Below are 25,801 nucleotides of genomic sequence, written 5' to 3' on the forward strand. Positions count from 1 at the left end.
CAGGCTCCACAGCAGTTCCTTCTCCTCTCTGCCGAAACCACCTTTATTCCACTGTGTGTGTATCAGGCTCTTGAGAACATGTTTGGAAAATGTACCAAGAACGGGGAGGGTTTGGCGGACTCCCTAATATGCACTATACTGAGAAGACTTTGACTTCACACAGACTTGAGTCTTATGACTTGAAAGACTTGATACTCTCCCCAAGCTAAAAAATAAATAAACAATGCCATAAAAAGGACGTTGTCTTGTCAGTGCAGAATAATCTAAATGTAATATACTACTAACTATTACTCTGTTGGTTTTAAATATTTTTTTTACAAAGAATGCATTAGGACTTGTTTAGGAAAGGAAACCCAAAGTTTCAGACTTGCCTGTCCTGACTTGGGCCTTGACTCAGAACTTCAGTGTAAAGACTCAAGACTTACTTGGGACATGCAAAACAAATGACTTGGTCCCACCTCTGCTGTAAGATAAGATGCAAATAAGACACAGAGTTATAAGTGAGATATCACACCTCTTAAAACAAATTGGGCGCCGGGCATTGTGCCCATCTTATACCACTTTCTGCCAGCACTGTAAGTCTATGGAGATGTTTACCTTCTTTGCAGGGCTATAACTTTTTTAATTGTATTGCTATATTGACATTACTATGGCCCATTCAACATCGATTATCTATCGTTCAGGATGTGGGAACGTTATATTTTTTCATTCATACATTGTTGTGTTATTAGCGCCGAGAATATAAGTATGTTTTTAATCTTTTCTGCTGTAATTCCAAAAACAGTAGTTATAGGCCCTGAAGCATATATAGATTATCGATTGGCGTTTCTTCCCTATACACGCTATATTAAAAAATTCAAATGTATATGATCGGTATACATTATGCTTCATCATGTGTGAAGGAAAGGGTGGGGGGGGTCGTTTATAATTCCTTGATCGTCAGTAATGGCTTTATTTACTATGGCTTGATACGTTGATCAGATGGTTTGCAGTGAAATGAATAAACAATCAGGCTGAAAATAACGTTACTGTCCTCTTACCGTTCGCCGATGAGACTGGAGGAGAAAGATCCCAATTATTTGACGCCGATCTCCTACATCCATTTCCGGTTTGTATGGCGCAATAAACGCCGAAATCATATCGATTATTGCGTTATGGCAGCGATCCATATGCACTATAGTGTTTGTCTGTAGTCCCGTAGCAAGATATTACTGCCGGAGGAATTTCCTCGACGCACCGATCACAACATCCGGTTTTGAGAGTGTAACTCGCCCGACCATCCACCAGGCGGCGGTATTGAGGCGTTGCAGTCTCATTCAGGGTCCTGCTGCAGCACCGGAGGTTGGCAGGATGAATTATGAATGCCATGGCGAAAAAATGAAATATTGATCTAAAAAACGCTCTACAGCGTTGTTGCCGTTCAACGCATGGCGGGCAATAACGCTGTACAGCGTTTTTGGCGCCCATTGTGTTAATATATTGTGCAGAATTGGACACAGAGAGGTACGCTTGTATCGCAGTGAATTGGAATGAGTTGAATCTCAAACCCTGCCCTCTTTTCTTGATCCTCCAATCACAACTGTTGCTTCCCTCGGAAGGTCAATTGAGGTTGAATTCATTATTCTTGAAGTAATGGACCTAAGATAGACCGTGTGCCAACTGAAGAAGTGGTCATTATACACTAAAGGTGCAGAGAAGTGAATGTTATTCCTGAAAATAAAACAAAGCTTAAATAAAACTTAAAGCTCAATATCTTACACTGCCACCCGCCAGAATGAAGATGGATGGTTAAGTGAAAACAGTGAAGACACTGTGCCTACTGTATATTAGGCCGACAAACGTTGGCTGCTTCGACTGGCTCACAATTCAAAGGCTGCTGGGCTTTCTTCCCAGAGACAAAGAGAGCTTTGGATAGGCCAGAGGAAGACATCCATCTGTGGGACTGTCACTGCTGTCAGCTGTGCTTTCACTACAGATGGATGGGACAGTAAAAGCGGCCCTCAGACTTGCTTCCCCAGAGCCTTCTGTCTTTCAACAGGGGTCAATGCTAATGATGATATTTTGACAATAGCATAAAACAAGAGTAAATAACAACGTTGTTGAGAATAAATCAATCAACATGGTAAATGGACTGCATTAATATAGCGCTTTTCTAGCCTTACAAATAAGCCACACACACACACGCACACACACACACACACGCACTGCAACAACCTGTGTGAAGGGGTTCAGTATGGGTCACTTCAACACACTGCTGGTAAGAGCTGGGATCAAAGAGGGAACCTTCAGATGACCATAGTGGAGACACAGCAAAACATTGACCATTTCCAGAAATAATGACACTGAATAACTGCCCCAACTATAGAAGAAAATCCAAGGTGACTATTTCTTTTTTTTCTATTTCTATTTCCGAAATAATAATAAATATGAAATACTCATTTTTATTTTTTATTTAATAAGTTAGTGCATGTTGCAGAGGATACATTAAGTTATAGTTTATCAATCCCAGTAGGGACATTATTCTCTATATCTGACCCATCCTATACTCCGGTTGTAATGCCAGGATCTTGGTCAAGGGAAATGGCAGGAGTGCCTACTAGCGTGCCTGTCTTTTTGTGTGGAAGGAAACCCATGCAAACACGGTGAGAACCAATTGGACCTTCTTGCTGTGAGGCAACAGTGCTAAACACTGCCCCACAGTGCCTCCCGTCAATAAAACACACTAATGCACAGAAGAGAATCTTTTGTTTTCATGTGATGTCATAATGCCCCTCTGCACTTTATCAGCTGCCATTTTGTGCCCCTCCGTGGAAGCATTGCATTCAATAACATGTGGGACACAAAATGGCACCATGTGAAAAGAGTTAACTGCAAATGTCAGCAGTCTGGCTTTTCTTTGTGCTTCGCTTGAGGCAAATGCACAGCAGAAAAGGGTATGTTTCATTGTCTCCATAAACAGAGTCTCTCTGGATGCGGTGTCTGTCTGAGGAGGACTCACCGCTATGGAAAACCCTCAGTGAGGGTGGCCTAGTCCCCGCTCCCCCCTCCTTCACCAACATGGAAAACCATGCACCGACACATACTGCTCACTCAGCACAGACAGAACCACTTTCACAGAACCTACATGGGTTTAGCCTGTTTTTATCTTCTTGTTGCTAGTAACTATTATCTTAGTCACATGAGTTCTGAGAAACAGTGATCTCTGACAATTTACTGCAAAATATATGAATCACAGTGACGGGGCGATTCCCTTCCACTTACAGTAACGGAGCCTCTAATTTATGGGTTAAAGATATGCCAGCACTCCTTTCCACCTCTGAATTGAACACAGCTTCATGTACAAGGAGGACATGTTGATTCAGTGAACATCAGACGCTAGAGAGACGCTGGGTCAGTGGAGTGGAGACGGTAGTTCTTATTTTCCATTGTATCCATTTCAAGTTTTCCAGTCATTTGTGGACCATGGCCCTATAGAAAGCATGTCTGTTCATGCATATGGTCATAAAATTAAGGCTGGGGCATATAATCATAAAATAGAATTCTACATCAGCAATATTACAATTTACACTTTAAAACCCAGATTCTCGTCTTGAGAGAATCCGAACGTACTTATTTTTATTTCTGATATTGTTTTTTACAGGGACAATGCATATTTTTTTTTTATTATCTACTTTTTCTCCCCATTTTCTATTTTTCTCCCATCCCAATTTCGTATTATCCAATTCTACCCTCCCCTGTCTCGAACGTTGTTAGGCCATGCCTCCCACTGGCCGGCTGCAATGTGGACCAAGCCTTGCATCACGTGTCCCCTCTGGTACACGAGGAGGCAGCCGTCGCATCTTTTCACATGTACAGCGCGACCTGTAGGAGTCGCTGTCCACAACGTCCGATACCCACCCACCGGCTTTCCCACCCCCTAATACTGCCAATTGTATTAGTATGAACGATCAGCCAAGAGCTGGGCTCGAACCCAGCATCTCCTGCGTTAGTGGCGAGCGCCTTACCCACTGCGCCACTTAGCCGCCCTGGGGACAATGCATATTAATCAACATTGGTGTACATGTACGGGGCGACTGTGGCTTGGGAGGTAGAGCAGTCGTCTGGCAATCCGTAGGTTCCCGGTTCGATTCCCGCTCCTCCCGGGCAGCGTGTCGATGTGTCCTTGAGCAAGACACTTAACCCCTAATTGCTCCCGATGAGCAGGTTGGCACCTTGCATGGTTGCCTCCGCCGTCGGTGTGTGAATGTGTGTGTGAATGTGTGAGTGAATGGGTAAAATGTGAGGAACAAATTGTAAAGCGCTTTGGATAAAAGCGCTATATTAAAAATACAGCCATTTTGCCATGTGCCAATGTTAGCCAAAAAGCTAATTTTCTAAATAAGACGTAGCAGCATGCAAACAATTAAAAGCCAATAAAACTATAAAGGCAAAGCCAATAAAATAAGCCAAATAGTTTTCACAGTATGACACACATGAAGCAGACAATTATACATGACAAAACACAAGCAATTAGCCACAAGACATAGTTATATACAACACTAGAAGCATTAGCAGACAGGACACGTCAAGACATTTAACTGACAGACTTGCTGCAATGCCTGCAGATATCATTACCCTCCTTCTGTCAACTCTCTTTCTTCATATTTCTCTCTCTCATTTAATTGTCTTCTACATTGTAAGTATTGCTCCATCTTTCTGATGATTACTCACCGCACAGTGACACGGGCTGTCGGACTGAAAGTGACATCATGTTATTGTTTTAGTGTACATCACCTTCACCTGAAGTAGCAGGGCTCTCTCCACTGAGGAAGTATGGACACTAGTCAGCCCACTAGTACACAACATAGGCTATAATCATCACAAAAAACACAACTCTGAAAAAAGATGGAATCAGGAGCCAATAAAAGCTCAGATATAAAATAAAATCAGAAGATCTGGTAGGGCACGTCCCCTACTATTGAGCATGGGGTTATTTCGTTTTCCAAAGACTACATTTATATTGACTTCAAACTGTGGTGATATGCAGATATGCTTATGGAATCTGGGCAAAAAACCGACATTGTGATCACAGTTTCAAGTTCCTCAAACTCCTACTGTATCTGTGGTGTCTCTGCAAGGAACTGACAGGAAATCTGTCACATTTATTTTCTTGCAACAAAAATGCCATACAGGCACTTCAATACAAACATTCACGCATATAGTAGACCTTTAAACTATATCTTACTTTGGTACAATATTTAAATTTAAACTTACTTTAATTAACATAGCTTCATGAACAGTCAATCTCCATCTTTAGCTGCCCCTGGACTATCCTATATATTGAAGGCACTTTTCTAAACTCGATCAGTCGATCATTGCTAATGGGCAAAATTACTACTGGTAATTTGGTCTTTGTATAGTAACTTTGGTCAAATGTGTCAATACAGCAAGCATGAGGTATAGTATTGGTGCATAATATTTATTGAGACTGGGATGTCAATTACCTTCTGTTTGTAGTACCTTCTAAACTTCTAAAAATATTGCCCCCGACAAATACTATAATAATAATAATAATAATAATAATAATAATAATAATAATAATAATAATAATAATAATAATAATAATAATAATAATAATAAAAATGAAAATAAAACTGATACTAATAAAAACTAAACTAAACATGTTTAACTGAAACAAACACACAAACCCACTGGAAACAAATTGAAATTACATTAAATTAAAAAATATATATAATAAATGAAAAATGTAAAACTATAATAACCCTGGTGTGTAGTAGTGTGTAGCATAGCGTATGTTAGAATTATGGTTTTCAGATTGATCATTAATTCAGATTAATAGTAGCAAAATGAATGGCAGACTATTCATGAGGTCACAATATACATGACCATAACTCATTACCACTTTAACACTATAATCGCCATGGGTTAAATTCATAATTTACCATCCCTCGCCAGCTCTATTTGTCTATGGAGAAGTTCCCCTTCTTTGCAGGGCTATAACTTTTTAAATTCTATTGCTAAATTGCCATTATTATGGCCCATTCAATGTCCTATATGTATTGTTCAGGGTGTAGCAACGTTAAACTTTTTCATTCACATATTCATACTAAAATATGGTCTAAAGTATAAGTATGTTTTTATCGTTTTCTGCAGCTTTCTCCAGAACTTGATTTATAGCTCCAAATGCATTATATGCATGATGAAATACAGTTTGATAGCGATCTGTGCCAGATAATACATTTCAACTGGAGGTACTTCTAGAAGTTTCTACGTATCATCTGATGATGACCGGATGGGCGGGGGATCGTTTATAATTCCGTGGGCAGCGTTAGATGATTCATCCAGAGTGGGTCATATGTTCATCAGATCAGTTAGTATAGAAGACGTTAGAAAATAACGTTGAAACTCACCGTGGCTTCCTCGCGCCGCTGGCAGATGAGCGTGGAACAGAATTTTTTCTATTATGGGATGGAGAAATGCCTGATCCATTTCCAGGTTGTATAATAGTATATACGTCCAAATCATGTTGTTTTTTCGAGTTATTTGCACCGATCGATGTTCACTGTGTCAATACGGAGTCTCTCTAACGATAGCGAGTGGCCGGACCACATATGGATGAGCACTACCGGTTCAAAGGTTAATTTCCGGCTGCCGATCTGCCGATCGGCCACCAGATGGCGCTCTTGAACCGCTAGAGAGTTGAGTGGAGCTTTGCACTGTGTCTCAGGGCTCCGGAAAGGAAATATGATTTCGATGACAGATTTTTGAAATATTGACATCAAAGACGAGTTACGGCGTCTTCGGCAGAATGAGCATGGCTAGGAATGACGTGTAAACTCGTTCCCGGCGATCATAGTGTTAATCATTTAAAGTTGGAATATTTGGCTCCATCTCCCCGAGTCTGGTTAGGAACAACGTTTACTAGCCTGTAAGAACCACCAGGGTAAAAAATTGCGCTGAGCCGTGGATGCACACTGAAATACTGACCGCTATGAAAGCCAGAGACAAAAAATGCTCTGAATTTCATAAAAGTCAGTCAAAGCTTACCAAAAGCACGAGCAGTGAACTCCAAGCCCACGTGACTGAACTCAAACTAGAAAGAAACAGACTAAGAAATGACGTAAACTCCATGATAAAAACTGCAAAAAAAAATTTCATCAATGACAAAACTGAGGAAAACAAAAATAAACCACGTGAACTTTGGAAATTACTCAATAATCAACTAGGCTGCAGTAAAAAACTTAAAACCAGGTTCTCAAACATAAACATAAAGACGGACAACACGCTCATCACAGACAAACTGGATGTAGCCAATTACTTAAACACTTTCTTCACAAACATAGCCACAACACTGGTAAACAAACTACCCTCCCACTCAGGGCAGTATGGGGTAGAACACATAGTAGCATACTACAAGAACCTAGGCGTCCACAAAGACGATTTTAAACTGGAAATGGTAACTACAGATGAGGTACTCAATAAACTGAGCGCCCTCCAACAGAACAAGGCCACTGGCCATGACAACATCCCCTCCAAATTCCTCAGAGACTCAGCAGCCGCCATCACCCCAGTCATCACACACATAATAAACCTCTCCATAAAACAGGGACACGTCCCCAAGGACTTAAAAATAGCGAGAGTAACACCCCTGCACAAAAAGGGCAGCAAATTAGACCCAGGCAACTACCGCCCTGTTTCTATCCTTACATCCATCTCGAAAGTCATGGAAAAAATAGTATACGAACAGGTCGAAAAGTACCTTACGGATAAAAATCTAATCTACGAATTCCAATCTGGCTTCAGAACATCCCACTCCACTGACACATGCCTTCTCTATTTGAACGACCATATCAAGCAAGAGGTGGACGCGGGCAAATACTGCGGCATGGTCATGCTAGACCTACAAAAGGCCTTCGACACTGTCAATCACACCATTCTGATTGACAAGCTAAAAGCAATTGGTTTTGATAGTTTATCAGTGAGCTGGATACAATCCTACCTGGAGGGGAGAGAACAGATGGTGGAGGTAAACGGTACCCTATCCCCCCCCCCTCACAGTGAACTGTGGTGTTCCACAAGGAAGCATACTAGGACCACTACTGTTCCTAATTTATGCAAATGACATGTCGTCAGCTTGTGACTGCAACGTGTTCCTGTTTGCGGACGACTCAGCCCTGCTGGTCTCTGACAAGAACAAGTTACAGGTTGAAAAAACCCTCAGCTCGGAACTAGGCAAAATCTGCATATGGCTCGCCGACAACAAACTATCATTACACATGGGCAAAACAGAGTCCATTCTCTTCGGTTCAAATAACAAACTCAGCAAAACAGACGGCTTCTCAGTTACAGTGGGTGACAATATTGTCACAAGGAAAGATGAAATTACCTACCTGGGTTCCATCCTAGAGGCTAATCTTTCCTGTGACAAAATGGCATCCAATGTAATAAAAAAAGTCAATCAACGAACTCGATTCTTGTACCGGATCTCCTCCCTGGTAAACAAGAATACCCTGAAGACTCTGGCAGGAGCACTCATTCAAGGGTACTACGACTATGCTTGCACCTCATGGTACCAAAGCACCTCAAAGGCACTAAAAACCAAATTACAAACATCTCAAAACAAACTAGTCAGACTACTGCTTGACCTGACTCCTAGAACCCACCTCACCCCTGCACACTTTGCCAACCTAGGATGGCTTAGAGTAGACGACAGAGTACAGCAACTTGCAATGGGCCTGGTCTACAAGATACACTACACGACCAAGGTACCCATGTACATGTCAAAATACTTCCCAAAGGTCAGTGAATACCACGATCACAACACCAGAGGGAGCTCCACAAATCATGTAAAACCCAGATTCGGCTCAAACAAGGGACTAAACACGTTTCGCAATTATGCCACAACAATGTGGAACGCCCTACCCAAAGCTGTAAAGGAATGTAAATCACTACCCACCTTCAAAAACACTCTCAAAGAACACCTACGGGAGACTGCAATTCAAAACTGGCCCCTACAAATGTCCTAACCCAAGTTTCAAGTTTTCAAGTTTCTTTAATAGTTGTCATACAGAAGTACAGAATACTTTTGTACAAAATGCTTCTTACTGTTGCGCTCCAGAGACTCCAGTTGTACAATAAAGACCAAGCATGGCTATTCCAATGTACAGCCCCACCCAACCTACCCAACCTCCTCCAATGTACAGTTTCCATGTCAAATGTATGTCAGTATTCCAATGTACAGTGTCCCCCCCCCCCCCCCCCCCCCACCTCCAATGTACAGCCCCACCCCACCTACCCAACCTCCCCCAATGCACAGTTTCTATGTCAAATGTATATACTCTTCTTCTGGATTTTTTTAGTATCACAAACAGTACTGTATTTGAAAATCTGGTATGTCATAAAGGTATAGATGTAGCAGTACTGTCTATCTGTATGTCATGTGTGTCATATGATGAATTGAAAATGGGGGACCCTGATGGAAACAAGACGAAAGTCTTTCTCAGGTCTGCATCCTCTTAACAATTGTATGTATTGAGCTGTACTGTACTGTACCCATTCTGCAATCTGTTAATAAACTTTTCAATCAATCAATGTCTTAGTAAGTAAAGTACTATCTATGGGCTGGTAAAGTTTCCATCCGTGCAGACTTTCCAGTGCATGAGACAGTAAACACAGAGGCAGTTTTACAGTACAGGCTTGAGAGGAAAAATGTGTGCACTACGTTCGTTTTTATCTGAGATTAGGAACCATTCATTATTTCAGCACAACCACTCTTCTCATGAAATAGGTTATAAGGTCTGAGTTGCTTTTCAATTTCACCACAACAAGCCCAATTCAAACATTTTAAATAAAAATAGGATTATAGAAAAAGATGGAAGATATGACTGAGAACACGTTTTACAACGGTGCCAGATATGCGTGATACCGTTACCGTATAACCACAACGATTCAGTCCCTCCTTTGAAATATTACACCAGCAAGACCAATATTATGATACAATATGAGATAGATGAACATATCAACAACCAACTGAGAGAGAGAAATACAAGCAGACAGACAGAGAAACAGACACAGAGAGATGGACAGGCAGACAGACGAAGAGAGACTGACAGAGAGAGAAACAGACACAGAGAGATGGACAGGCAGACAGACAGACAAAGAGAGGGAGAGTGGAGAGGGAAATGCCTATAAATTATTTCCTCCTGAATCTTTGAACATTTGTTTTAGTTCAATACATTTGTCAGATAAGCCTACTGGGCCAATGTGATTAGCTTGGTGTTAATTGATCATTAACAACTCGACTCTTGTCAATCATTCTCCTCATTATGAGACACGATACTGTAGCTACGTTTACAATGCAACTCTATAAGCTGCACAACCCAAGAGGTTTCAGAGGTTTGTTCCTCTTCTGCCTATAAATCACTTGGAGCCATTTGGGCAGTATAGTTGTTGCATAGCTTGATGAATATAACCCCCATAGGATGCATTTTTCAACACAGTGGGGACAGAGGCAACAGCACTGCTGAACATTAGACAGAGCATTCCACTGGAGAGCCAGCAGGAAAATGGCTCTGCTGCTAGGTAGTAAATTGTGTTAGGTTAAAAACGCATTATTATTCTATGTTCTACTGGGCCTGATATTCGTGAAAGCTTGGGTTCCATAAACCCTGGATATAGCATGAAAACTCAAATGGTCAAGTTCAAAAGCAAAGACAGCCTCTTTTCATGTATTCCAACACTGTTCTTTTCCTGAAGATATCAATGGAAATCATAACTTGCAACCTTCCTACAATAACAAACTTTATAAATGTTGAGAATGCAAAACGAATTGAAGTCTATAAGTGTTTCTATATGATTGTTGAAATCTCATGGTAACTCATTAGGGTCATGGTGAGATATGGCAAGCCATATTGCTTATTCTCTACCTCCCTCTAGTGGTAGAACGGTATGGTCACATCCGTTGAACATCCATGAACTATACTTTGAAATACAACTTTACATGTTACTAGCAACACACAAATACCGTTATTAACAACTAGTGCACAACACATGGCTGTTGGTGGATTCTTATGGATAGTGATGCACTACATCCCTAGTTATGGGAGCCTCAGCCAACATACAGCAGTGTTGTCAAATGTATGTCTTGCATTAGATGTGTCAACACTAAACGTTCAAATTCCTGTTTGCTTTGTCTGCAATATATTTCTTGGGTTGAGTAAGCTGCCTGTTAATCAATGTCCCCCACTTTAACTCAAGTTCCTCACATTCCAGACGCTTTGACCAGATTGAGTTGATTAGGTGAGGACCTTTAGGTTATTTATTTAAAAAAAATATACACAAGATAAAATAAGATATTGCTTTATTGATCCCGTTGAGGGAAATCAGGCATCATAGCAGCATGGGTGAGGGGAGGTACAGGTACGGGCATGGTAATAGCAGAATACATAAATATAGGCAATACAATTATAGTAGATAAAAATAATGATATGTCTACTCTGAATATAGACAAATGAGCAAGTAGGCAGTGTAATCAATAATAAATATGACCAATATATTATTTACTGTATGGTGGCGGGTTTTCTTGCTCCCTCAGTGCTCAGGAGGTAGAGCTGTCATCTGGTAACCCAGTTCAATTCCCACTGCTCCCGGGCAGCATATCGAAGTGTCCTTGAGCAAGACACTTAACCCCTAACTGCTCCCGATGAGCAGGTCGGCACCTTGCACTGCCGTCTGTGAATGTGAATTTGAGTGAATGGGTAAAAGGTGAGGAACAAATTGTAAAGCGGTTTGGATAAATGCGCTATATAAATGCACCATTTACCAACACACACACACACATACCAGTACATAAAGGAGAAAAACAAGTTAGAGCCAAATCAGCATCTTTATTTTACAAACGAACGCATTATTCTATTGACATGTTTTTGTATCATAAAAAAGCAATTTACAAGCTTTAAGAACCAAAATAAAGCAGCACAGAATGATTATGAGTAAAATATATAATTTGAATAAATATACTTTTTTTTATTTCATGCTATAAAATAAATTCATAAATGGCAAGTTAATAGATACAACATCAGCTCTAGCTAGCTTCATTTACTTCATAGTTGTACAAAACAGTAACATTAGAGTTCTGAGGTTCACAGTTGGGTTGTGAGGTTGTATGTATGTGGACAAAGACCTGCTCTCCTGTCTCAAGTTCATGGTCCCCCTGGTTCCTCTGGCTTCAGTTCTGTGGAAAACATGGACTCAGTGAGACCTTGAGGCAGAATGTTTGGGAACCACTGACTTGAGGACTAGTTTCCCCACCTGAAGAGAAGTGCACATTGATACTATGGACATAAGCTGTACGCCCAATGAGACCACATTTTAACACTATAAACCCTGAGTTCTACTTTGTCTTTTTGCCTTATATAACCAAATACATGAGAGCAAGAGGTTAGGGAGTTTCACAGAAAAGAGACAGTGGACTAAGACTGAAAAAAAAACAGCCCTGGCCACTTCCCTTCCGACCCTGACCCATCTACAGTCTGAGGGGGTGGGGGTGGTAGGAGAGAGAGAGGGGGGGGGGGGGGGGGTAGGAGAGACCAATGAACTTCAGCATAGGAAACAGGTAGCCATTCCCCAAACAATGGCTGTACAGCCCCCCAAAATCCCTTTCATTATTTGCCATAGATGGAGGTGCAACTCTAACCAGTGCCAGCGAGTTGATGACTGAACCACACACACGCTCAGTTATTTGTGTCGCGATTCACCGGATGCGGGTTTAGATGACCGGCAAACACTGCATCTATCTGAGGGGTCCAAACTGTCCAAAAAGAAAATGTATAAAAAATGTAATTGATATCAAATCGTCCTGGTCCTACTTCAATTCAACAGCTCCCTGACATTCATTCAGTTGTGTTTGAGACGTGAGAGATTTTCAATTGGCTCAATGACACCAATGCACCACGTTTTAAAAAGGTTATTGCTTTGTATAATACACAGTGGAGAGAAACCGACAGAAAAGCTATGGAAGACTTAAGATTTTCTAAGTCCGTATCAGTGTTCGTAAACTACCTGAAGTGAGTCTTTTATAAAAGTAATAGGACGAGCTGCAAATTCAAAAAGTAGTCCCAACAGCCTTCCCAGTAAACACTTCCTTTTGATGACCTGTGGCCCATCATTCACCTCCTGTTCATCTCAGGAGTCTAGAACATAGTCAACGTGAGTGTGTCTAGATGTTCAGATGATACTGTAGGCTAGCATTGTGGTTATTAGTAACTCTAGTTCTATTACCCCCTCCATCCACTGATAATGTAATACATAGATGACTACTCATTGGATAAAAATCAATAAATAACCTGACTAGTCTAAAAGCACCATTTCAGGAGGAAAAGGTCCGTCCCAAGATAAAGTGATTGAGGCCATTGTAGCGGAGTCCCTTAACACATTGGTCGCCAAGAACGAGTTACGCCATTTTTGCCCGCTATGCGTTGAACGCCAAGAACGACTTATGCCGTTTTTGGGATCAATATTTCATTTTTTCGCCATGGCATTCATAATTCATCCAGCCAACCTCCGGACTGCAGCGGGACCCTGTATGAGATTGCAACGCCTCAATACCGCCGCCTGGTGGATGGTCGGGCGAGTTACTCTCGCCAAAACCGGAAGTGCCGATCTGTGCATCGAGGAAATCCCTCCGGCAGTGATATCTTGTTACGTGGATCCAGACAAACACTATAGTGCATTTGGATCGCTTTCTAAACGTAATAATCGATATGATTTCGGCGTTTATTGCGCCATACAAACCGGAAATGGGTCTAGGAGATGGGCGTCAAATAATTGGGATCTTTTTCCTCCAGTCTCATCGGCGAACGGTAAGAGGACAGTAACATTATTTTCAGCCCGATTGTTTATTAATTTCACTGCAAACCATCTGATCAATATATCAAACGATACTAAATAAAGCCGTTACTGACGATCAAGGAATTATAAACGACCCCCCCCCCCCTTTCCTTCACGCATGATGAAGCATAATGTATACCGATCATATACATTTAAATTTTTTAATATAGCGTGTATAGGAAATAAACGCCAATCGATAATCTATCATATGCGTCAGGGCCTATAACTCTCATTTTTGGAATTACAGCAGAAAAGCTTAAAACATACTTATATTCTAGACGGTATTAACACAACAATGTATGAATGAAAAAATATAACGTTCCCACATCCTGAACGATAGATAATCGATGTTGAATGGGCCATAGTAATGTCAATATAGCAATAGAATTTAAAAAGTTATAGCCCTGCAAAGAAGGTAAACATCTCCATAGGCTTTCAATGGTGGCAGACTGGGTACAATGATGAGCACAACCCCCGGCGCCCAATGTGTTAAGGGTGACACAAATTAAAACTAAAAGTTATTCCCCTTTGGAATAAGTATGTATTATATAGACAGCTTATCATAAGTGCATGCCAAATGACAAATACAAGAGAATGTATGGTAAACTACAAAAATAGTCATTGGCATTTTTTCTATACAATTTTGAGGGTGAGCGACGTGCAATTTAGCTCCAGTATATCAGGGCAGGCATGTTTTTTCTTCTTCTTTTTTGTTTCGCTCCACAAATTTCCAGAGTCCGCTAAATACAAAAGCAGCTGCTGTTCCCTGGCCAGATGTGTTCCAAAAGAATCATGGCAGGCCGGGGAGATAGTCTTAACTCACTCATCGCTTCATCATTAAAAGGCCTGACACTAAAGTAGATTGCTTAGATTGTCCTCAGTGCTCGGAGAGAAAGGATACAAACGAAACAGTCTCTAGGCATGGGACAAGGGGGCAGAGCTATGGAACAGGACTGCCTTAGACCTATCTCAAGCTACGCCCTCTTTTCTTGATCCTCCAATCTCAGCGGTTGACGACAGGGTTTGAGATAGGACAATTGATTGTGATCAGATGCCATGCAATCATATGACTATCAAATCTGTCCATCCCTTGAAAAAAACAAAAGGAATCAAATGGCAGATGAGAGGAGTAGGGTAACGACTTAAAAGTGAAATGAGATAAAAATGGGCGATAGTAATAAGGGAATTTTTATGTCTATTATATGGATCTCAATCCCACTAGAATAAGCTAATGTAGTCATATTTGATTATAAACTCTCAATTTAATCCATTTAAGTGTAAAGAGGCACAGAAGTCTAAGTGCCAGAGTCTAAGAAATAAAGCTTGTAGGCAAGGCACTCATTTTAAGATGCCACTTTTTCTGTGAAGAATTCTTTCTCTTGTGTGCATTGGCCTTTAGAAATTACAATATCTATTGCACAACTTAGGCTCTTAGGCATATTATTAGCTTTATTATGGCTTACTAAGATAGCATGGCTGCATAATGCCTTCGTATAGCAACTTGCTATTGTGAGCAGGTGGGAAAAGAAATCCATTGGAGATAGCTGGGGTCAGAAAGTGGGAGCTAGGCCTACATCAATTTACAAAACAAACTCTCCTAGGCAAGCATTTAGTTATACTATATAGTTTACATTTGCTGTAAATAATCAGCTATTAGATAAAGGTCTTTGGTGTGAACTCTTGGCACAATAACTTAAAGTAGTGTGTACCTCTTATTCTATTACAGCAACCCATGAATTACTCAAATAAAATGCAAGGACAGATTCACTGTGAGCTGATTAAGACTTTGCAGAGACAGATCGTGGTTAGGTTAGATCTGCTGTAAAACCTGCACAGTAAGATCATGACAAAAATCATCTTGATTTTGCAAACATTCTGAGGAAAGGTACTGTATGGTATGACATTGGGTGATGAATGATGTTCAAACTGTATATTGATTTAAAAAAAATACATGCACAAAAAGATAATGAAGAACTAGCTATTATGATCCTTGCAAACGGTCAATGTTTTGAACAGAGTTGGGTTGTTAAATGAACAATATCCTTAACTGAACCAAGACAATGAGTGTGCATTCGATGGACACGGACTGCACTTGTGACGTAACATAAGATGGACATAAAAGCAACAAAACATCACCATATCCTCCAACTAAAGTAATGATCATAAAAAGAAAATCAACAAAACAGAATTGAGCAAAATGACACAAATAGACATACTGGACGGGACAAAAAAAAAAGTATATGGCAGGGGCTCCTCCTCATCCTAAAAAAACAACAACAAGGCATTCAACTTCTGGATGGCAAACAGCCCTGGATAAAAGGGCCCATATCCCAGCTGTGCTTTACATTTACACCAAGGGCGATTGTGCTGGGATAATCAATCAGACCTCTTAAGTGCCATGTTTGTACATTTACTGTGAATGCAGATTGTTTTAAAGCACAATAGAAATAAAGACAGGCATCTACAGGCAAACTTGCTTATCCCTGGTGCCCATGGCTCAAATGATATGGATGCCATAAAATATGTTCTTATATGTATAACTTATGGCATTTAGGTAATTGAGAATTGCGGAGTCTCATCTAAGCTCACATCAGTGATGTCTTAAAACAACCTGTAGAACGAAGCTCACATTTACGAAGGTAGAGCGAAGCTCAGCAATGACCACCACGTGTTGTTAAAGCAGAATCGCAGAGATGCAGCGATACAATGTTCCTCATTTGAATATGACTCTGGTGACTACTGCTGCTTCAGACAGGCACCCAAGCCACTACCCAACACCAAAGTGCACCAACACTTTGGATCACCAGCCATCTATAAAATCCTTTACCTTCCAGCCCTAATCTTGCTATACCATCTTTAGGCCAAATTCACTAACTAGGACTGACTGAATGAGCAAAACATGACCCAAGTCCTCGAAAGACTGAAGATACAGAGTGCACAGCAGGGTTTCTCACCTGGGTCAGATTTGCTCTGTGCTCCATTAATAAAATAGTGTGTGTGAATCCAAGTATCCTGGTGCACTGGAATATTGTTTTTGGGGGTTTATTATGACCCAAGTGCTCATTTGATCCAATACAGAGAACAAAACTCTGGGATAAGTAGAGTTTCCCCCCAGAAAGAGCCTGGTGGCAAGTGTTTTGGCTGGAGTCCCAGTATGGACTGGTGGCAGATTGATAGGACCCTATCATTTCTGTAATGAATGATAAAAGATTCCATGCGGCCTTAGAATAAGCGTTGAATTGGTCAGTGAATGCTGTGATACTTTGGCCTGTTTGATTTGTTGCGGAAGTACAATTTCACAAAACATTTAGAAATTGCAAGTTTGAATGTGTGGTTGTGGGGGATGGGGAATAGAGAGAGAGAGAAAGAGAGATATATAGATTGTGTGACTAGTAGCTGTCAAAAGGCTAATATGCAAGTTGTAAAAATGAATCCATAATAAGGACACTATGCGTGACCTAGAGCAGGTGAGGAAAGAGGGACATTTAACATCAAACCTTTCTGTCCACAGCGAAGCTGATGGGGAGAGGAGTGTGTGTGTAGCCTGTGTGACAGGAGCAGGGTAGCGAGAGACAGAAAGACAGAGGGAAAGAGCAGCTGCAGCATAGTTTAACTACCACACTGTGTTAATAAAGACAAATTAAAAAGAAGCTACCCTTCGGTTAGCTAGCCTTGTGCTAGGTTTCTTCGTTACATACAGAGGACTCAAAAGACATTACCAGAGTTCTTCTAAACAACAGCTAATCTCCCGCATTTCGTTTCCATCCAGTCTCGTGCAAGTAAGGCACTTACTGACGAGGATGAGTCGAAGTGAAACGCCAGCTATGTAGCCTACTAAAATAACTAATGTTAGCTAGGTTATTAACAAACTCAGAGTTGTGATGGTTGTAAGCATCATGTGTTCACATCATTCCACGCACGGTAACATTAGCTAGCTACGTTCATCCTCAAGACTGATATTGGATGATAGGTAAAGATAATTGATCTCAGACCCGCTGTCACCTGTAGTGCGTTCATGTTGTAATCAATATATGTCACTGGTGAATTGTCCAGCTAAGCCGCTCTGCTTTAGTAACTAACTTTAGTGAAAATAAATTTATATATACCCCCCCCCCCCCCCCCCCCCCCCCAACCCTGGATGAGTCATCCCATCATAAGAAGAAAGCTAGAGAATGAAAAATAAAAAAAGGAGATATGCCATGGCAAGATGGCTGAGATTCCTTTGTTCATTCAGTTTGCATATTATTCAGAGTATGTCGATTACACACACAGAACAGTCCTCTGCTGTTCCTGCCGTGCTAATGAGGGCAACTCTACATTAGATGCACTGATTATTAACCTAGAAGCCTATCTCCAGACAAATACAACAGTTACATGTCGAATGGTAGATAATAAAACTGCCATCAGAAATATAGAACATAGCAAATTACTTCACTGCATTAGGATAAAACCATACATCCCTCAGATGATAGCATCTAAAACCATGTTGGCCAACAAGAGTGAGATCTCCAGTAGTGATAATGAGAGATATAGAAGGAAAAAGGTGTTTGAGAGAAATAAAAACAAAACAAAACAAAAATAACAAAACTAGAACTTTGTCATGTTTTGAATGTATTAGAGGGCCATTCTCTTACTCTATTCTTTGCATTTGCCAAATACAAACACGCAAGTAAGCTAACGATACCAATGCACTCCTAACATAGCACATTCTTTGTCAACAATTTAACCTGGCTGAGACATTTGACAGGGACTTAGTCCAATAGCCATACTGTACAATCAGCAAGGAATATTTCACCTAAGTATCAAGGCTTTGTGTTGAGAGAATGTTCTTTCCAGGGTTTGGCAATTAAATACATACACCCTAAGAAAACGGATATGGAACGGCAAACTCTTCAGTTCCTGGTAGGTTCTTGGCTATGAGGTAGAACCCGGTGGAGTTTCATAAAAGTTAAAATACTGTCTGTTATGAGTATGTAGTTGTATATCATGAGGTATTGAACAGATATGTCACACGAAGCTTTGCACTGGCAGAAAAATCATTCCTTGTGAGTAAGTGACCTCCTTTGGCCACATGTGCAAAAACAGGTCAGGTAAAAAGGTGATATGACAAGCATCTTACCAGAGCTTTCACATTATCAATTATTGCAACATGCCTATATAACTCTGTAAATATGTTTTAAAAAACATGGAAAGATTAAAAAACAAAACAAAACAAACAAGGGGCCTTGATTATTGGGGCCGCCTCAAAAATAGTAAGTTGTTACTCCCTTTCCTTTAAAATAATCACATTTCTAAAAAGCACCAATTTGCTTTCTGCATTCAACAATTGACTTTCACAAAATTGACAGGCAGAAACCATCGCCGGCAAGATACAAGATAGGTCCAAAGTTTGAGGGAGCGGATTCAAAAAAGGAAAAAAGTCCTTTAGGTTTGAGAGTTGAAATAAACATTTGTTAAAGCTTCCTAAACCTGAAGCAGGGCCTAAAAATCACACCGGGATGCCTGGGCCTCCTCTGGGCTGCACTTTGAACTCTCCTCCAGGTCATTAGCAGGTGCCTCCTCTGCATATTGCGCCTCGAAGGCCATCTCCTCCGAGGCGTCCTCTGGGTCCTTCTGACCCGAGCTCTCCTCCGTCCTCTCTGGAGAATCCGTATGATTGATGCCCTCTGACGCCCCCATGTGCTTCTTCCTCAGGTGCTGGTTGAGGGTGCCCTGAAAGGGGAAGCATTTGCCACAGATCTGGCAGTGGAAGGGCTTGTTGTCCGTGTGGCCACGGATGTGGTACTCCAGCTGGTCTTTCCTCGTGTACTTCTTGCCACAGAACTTGCAGACGAAGGGTGTGATCCCCATGTGCAGGCGCATGTGCCGGTCCAGGCTGCCCTTCTGGTTGAAGGTCTTGCCGCAGTAGATGCACACGAGTCTCTCGTTGTAGGGGAACCACTGGCTTTGCAGGCTCCGCTCTCTCACGTCGTTGTCGAGGCCCGCGGTTCCCAATGCCTGCTCGCTTTCCTCCGCGCCCGTTTTGAGGTGACTCAGCACCCCCGCTGGGACGGCCACGGGGCGCTTGGCCCTGGCTCTCCCACCTCTGAAGCCACTGAGCATGGACCGGGAGGGACTGGAGCTGTTGAGGCTGAGGAAGCAGGGGGAGGACAGCCCTGAGTAAGAGTAGCCAGCCGGCTGGATGACGGGACCGTAAGAGCCCACACTGACAGCTAGCACCTGCTCTCCGTCTACCAGCTCAGTGTGGTAACCGTCATCACCAGCTGAGGAGCTGTCTGAGTAAGTGGGCCTGTCGGTCTTCTCTATCTTCACATGCACATCTGTCACCTGCCCGTCCTTGCCGATCAGTTCCACTTGCTCCGTCTCTCCCTCCATGGGGGCATCCTGCTCTGACACACCATCGCTACTGCCGCGGTCTGACTGGCCCTCCTCTTGCTGCTGTCGCCCCCTGCCCAGGCCTTTCCCTGCCAGCTCAGAGCGGGCCTCCAGGGACTGGCTCTGCCGGGAGTAGTAAGGGGGGGAGATCTGGGTAGGATTAATGAACAGGTTGCTGTCATTCACTCCATTGTGGCTGACCTGAGAGCTGTCCTTCTCTGGGCTGCCAACGCCGGGCGGGACGCTGATTTTGGAGTGGATGCCCTCCAGTATTTGGGTGCACTTGTCAATGATAGTCTGCATCTGCAGGAAGCTGGCAGCCGTGAGGAAGCTGATGACATCCTTCAGCTGCAGGGACATGTGGCCCGTGTAGCAGAAAGCCAGCAGCCGCTCGAACACCTCAGGGCTTTTGATAACCGAGATGGAGAGGCCGCTCATGGTGCCGAGGGCCGAGTGGTCGCGGAAGTAGGGCGAGCTGGCCGCCAGCACGGCCTTGTGCGCTCGAAACGGCTGGCCCTGGATGTGGACGATGATGTCACACAGCTTCCCCTGTAGCCGCAGCTCGTTCAGCTGGCTCAGAACGGTGTTGCTGAACTCCGGCACGTCAAACTCTATGTAGCTGCTGCCTTCGTCCATGTCTTGGATATGTCTCTCCAGTTTGACAGCCTGATGGGGAAACGAGAGAGAGAAAGAGAGGAAACATTAGTCTCTAAAGAATAAGAAATAGAAAGGTGTGCTCAGTAGAATGCAAATCTCCACCAATCAGAAGCCACACAGTTCTTCTCTCTCTCACAGAGTGAACACACCTACAAAACGAATGCAGATTGCAGACTATTACACTAGCACAGCACACTATTACATGAATGAATGAATGAATGAATGAATGAATGAATGAATGAATGAAAACTTTATTAACAGATTGCAGAATGGGTACAGTACAGTACAGCTCAATACATACAATTGTTAAGGGGATGCAGACCAGAGAAAGACTTTCGTCTTGTTTACATCAGGGTCCCCCATTTTCAATTCATCGTAACATATATGACATACATGACATACAGATAGACAGTACTGCTACATCTATACATTTATGACATACGAGATTTGCAAATACAGTACCGTTTGTGATACGAAAAGAGTCCAGAAAAAAAAGTATATACATTTGACGTAGAAACTGTACATTGGAGGAAGTTGGGTAGGTGGGGGGGGGGGACTGTACATTGGAGGTGGTTGGGTGGGGGGGGTGTTGAATAGGAGTGTGGGGGGGGGGGGGGTGGGTAGGAGTGGGGGGGAGGTTAGGTACGAGGGGTGGGTAGGAGTGGGGGGGAGGTTAGGTAGGAGGGGTGGGTGGGGGACACTGTACCACTGTACAAGCAAAACTGTACATTGGAATATTGACAAGACCATACTTGGTAATTTACTGTACATTGGAGGGGGTTGTGTAACTTGTGTTAGGACATTTACAGGGGCCAGTTTCGAATTGCAGTCTCCCGTAGGTGTTTTTTGAGTGTTTTTGAAAGTGGGTAGTGATTCACATTCCTTTACAGCTTTGGGTAGGGCGTTCCACATTGATGTGGCATAATTGCGAAACGTGTTTAGTCCCTTGTTTGAGCCGAATCTGGGTTTAACATGATTTGTGGAGCTCCCTCTGGTGTTGTGATCGTGGTATTCACTGACCTTTGGGAAGTATTTTGACATGTACATGGGTACCTTGGTCGTGTAGTGTATCTTGTAGACCAGGCCCATTGCAAGTTGCTGTACTCTGTCGTCTACTCTAAGCCATCCTAGGTTGTCAAAGTGGGCAGGGGTGAGGTGGGTTCTAGGAGTAAGGTCAAGCAGTAGTCTGACCAGTTTGTTTTGAGATGTTTGTAATTTTGTTTTTAGCGCCTTTGAGGTGCTTTGGTACCATGAGGTGCAAGCATAGTCGTAGTACCCTTGAATGAGTGCTCCTGCCAGAGTCTTCAGGGTATTCTTGTTTACCAGTGAGGAGATCCGGTACAAGAATCGAGTTCGTTGGTTGACTTTTTTTATTACATTGGATGCCATTTTGTCACAGGAAAGATTTGCCTCTAGGATGGAACCCAGGTAGGTAATATCTTCTTTCCTTGTGACAATATTGTCACCCACTGTAACTGAGAAGCCGTCGGTCTTGCTGAGTTTGTTATTTGAACCGAAGAGAATGGACTCCGTTTTGCCCATGTGTAGTGATAGTTTGTTATTAGCGAGCCATATGCAGATTTTGCCTAGTTCTGAGCTGAGGGTTTTTTCAACCTGTAACTTGTTCTTGTCAGAGACCAGCAGGGCTGAGTCGTCCGCAAACAGGAACAAGTTGCAGTCACAAGCTGACGACATGTCATTTGCATAAATTAGGAACAGTAGCGGACCTAGTATGCTTCCTTGTGGAACACCACAGCTTACTGTGAGGGGGGGGGATAGGGTACCGTTTACCTCCACCATCTGCTCTCTCCCCTCCAGGTAGGATTGCATCCAGCTCACTGATAGACTATCAAAACCAATTGCTTTTAGCTTGTCAATCAGAATGGTGTGATTGACAGTGTCGAAGGCCTTTTGTAGGTCCAGCATGACCATGCCGCAGTATTTGCCCGCGTCCACCTCTTGTTTGATGTGGTCGTTTAAATAGAGAAGGCATGTGTCAGTGGAGTGGGATGTTCTGAAGCCAGATTGGAATTCGTAGATTAGATTTTTTTTCGCGAGGTATTTTTCGACCTGTTCGTATACAATTTTTTCCATGACTTTCGAGATGGAGGTAAGGATAGAAACAGGGCGGTAGTTGCCTGGGTCTAATTTACTGCCTTTTTTGTGCAGGGGTGTTACTCTCGCAATTTTGAAGTCCTTGGGGACGTGTCCCTGTTTTATGGAGAGGTTTATTATGTGTGTGATGACTGGGGTGATGGCGGCTGCTGAGTCTCTGAGGAATTTGGAGGGGATGTTGTCATGGCCAGTGGCCTTGTTAGGTTGGACGGCGCTCAGTTTTTTGAGTACCTCATCTGTTGTTACCATTTCCAGTTTGAAGTCGTCTTTGTGGACCCCTAGGTTCTTGTAGTATGCTACTATGTGTTCTACCCCATAATGCCCTGAGTGGGAGGGTAGTTTGTTTACCAGTGTTGTGGCTATGTTTGTGAAGAAACTGTTTAAGTAATTGGCTACATCCAGCTTGTCTGTGATGAGCGTGTTGTCCGTCTTTATGTTTATGTTTGAGAATCTGGTTTTAAGTTTTTTACTGCAGCCTAGTTGGTTATTGAGTAATTTCCAAAGTTCACGTGGTTTGTTTGTTTTCCTCGGTTTTGTCGTTGATGATTTTTTTTGTTGCTGTTTTGATCATGGAGTTTACATCATTTCTTAGTCTGTTTCTTTCTAGTTTGAGTTCAGTCACGTAGGCTTGGATTACACACTGTTAGACTATTACACACCAGGGTTAGAAATTAACAGGGGCTTGGGGCAAAATGCCCTCGAAAATTGACCAAATGCCCTTGAAAATCAGTTAAGGGGGGAGCTCCAGTAGCTCACTGCATATCTCGGCGCTATTTCTGCGTCGGGGAAAACCGTGCTGCGTCACGGATCTGGTGGACTCCGAGTTCGATTCCCGGACCCGCCGTCATTTGCCAGAATGTCTTCCCCTGATCTATATCCCGTTTCACCCTGTATCTGTCGGTCATGCTTGACCAGAAAAGCGATAAACGCTAAAAAAAAAAAGTTTAAAAAAAAAGAAAATCAGTTAAGGGGGGCAAGAAAAGCCCCAGACAGTTTACTAATTATATATATAATTATATATATGCTCTACAGTGCAAGCATTTCCCTCGTATTTGCCCCTAATAATATGTGTACACGAACCGGAAAAATCATTTACTCGCAGTGTGCGAGACGAGTGAAGATTACAAAACAGCTCCGCTATATATATTGCAGAATTTGCCCTAATCTGGACTGAAATTCCGTTTTTGGGTGGAACGTTTGTTGCAAGGAGGGAGGGAGGCGGGGACTGCTGCGTGTTACACACAACACGGAAAAATGTCCAAGCGTCTAGCTGCTTCGGTGCGTCGTTAACGTTAACATCGGAAGAAATTCCGCACTAAGCCCTAAATTCAAAAGCAGAGCAGTATCCTAATGACTTTTATGCTTCAGTCGATAAGGTGTTTTGCTAATTCTGTCAACATACCGTGGGGACTGGACCCGCAAAAACACTTGCGAAGATCACTTCAAAAGCCATGTCAGGAACAAGGACTGTGCTTCCCAAAACACACCAGCTCTCTAACGATGATCTCTGGTGATCACAATAGATACAGCTTGATTGATTGAAAACTTTATTAACAGATTGCAGAATGGGTACAGTACAGTACAGCTCAATACATACAATTGTTAAGGGGATGCAGACCAGAGAAAGACTTTCGTCTTGTTTACATCAGGGTCCCCCATTTTCAATCCATCATAGAGGGCGAGGCTAATCACTGACACTATTGTGATTTAAATAGCTATGTAACGTTACAGTATATAGGACTATAGATGGAAATGACAGCTTCTTGCTAAATCTGGTGCACCCATCTACAGTATTTGCAAATTATTGTCAGTAGGCCTACACTGTCCTTTATAAATGAAATAAACTAAAGGCGCATAAATTAAGGCTACTGACATTGTGATCACTTGAAATGTGTATTTTTTTATTGTCACATTATTTGAAAAATATTGTGTAAAATTGAACTGTATTTCTGTGTTGCAGCACTTAAAAACATTAAATGGACTGTTATATCTTATTAAATTGTGGACATTTATTCATTCCCACTTATTAGACACCATTTCTGATGGTAAAATGGGCGTAAAAGGCAAAATACAGAATTCTGAAGTATTAAAATGGAAAAAACGGAATTTGGGAAAAAATTCAATGGAAATTGGAAAATAATAAAAATGGATTTCATATGGCTCTACGTATCGGTGTGTGTGTCTCGCTCTCTCTCCCTCTCTACATCTCTCCTGAACCTATTTAATTAAAAAGGAAGACATTGATGGACAGTAGCTATAGTATAAATTATAGCTCAGTTGTAGCTGTAACAGAATAATTGTATTAACTATTAATTAACTATTATTCAATAGTGTTTCAATTATAATGAATTAAATAATTGTATGAAGAATTTTCAATGTTCTGTCATCTAATAATATATTTCATTGCCTTTCCTATCTGTATCAAAGTCAAAATGTTGGTATCATAACATCACTACAACATACAAAAGCAGCTTGACAACCGATATCCTTTGCGTCTAGTAGGCATGGGCCAATTTGTGATTTTGGTGGTATGTGCTATTTGCACAGATGTTTAGCCCTTGAATTAATGAATTAATGAAAACTTTATTTAACAGATTGAAGAATGGGTACAATACAGTACGGCTCAATACACACACAATTGTTAAGGGGATGCAGACCAGAGAAAGACTTTCGTCTTGTTTACATCAGGGCCCCCCATTTTCAATTAATAGTGTACTGTGCACACGCACAGTATAATATGCATGTGATAAATAGTTTGTTAATAAAC

At 42.0% G+C, this 25,801-nt stretch overlaps 1 protein-coding gene across 1 annotated transcript in view; it reads right to left on the minus strand.

Annotated features, from left to right (window-relative positions):
* Positions 1-18,060: 18,060 nt before the first annotated feature.
* zbtb34 (zinc finger and BTB domain containing 34) overlaps positions 18,061-25,801 on the minus strand; it is a 61,561-nt gene continuing 53,820 nt past the window's right edge. The window contains exon 2 of the mRNA XM_084317756.1: positions 18,061-20,928. Within this exon, the coding sequence (XP_084173882.1) occupies positions 19,369-20,898 (1,530 nt within the window). The 5' untranslated portion in view covers positions 20,899-20,928 and the 3' untranslated portion in view covers positions 18,061-19,368. The remainder of the gene's footprint in view (positions 20,929-25,801) is intronic.

Source organism: Notolepis coatsorum, assembly GCF_963971535.1.
Source record: "Notolepis coatsorum genome assembly, chromosome: 1".
In the NCBI taxonomy this organism is placed as follows: domain Eukaryota; kingdom Metazoa; phylum Chordata; class Actinopteri; order Aulopiformes; family Paralepididae; genus Notolepis; species Notolepis coatsorum.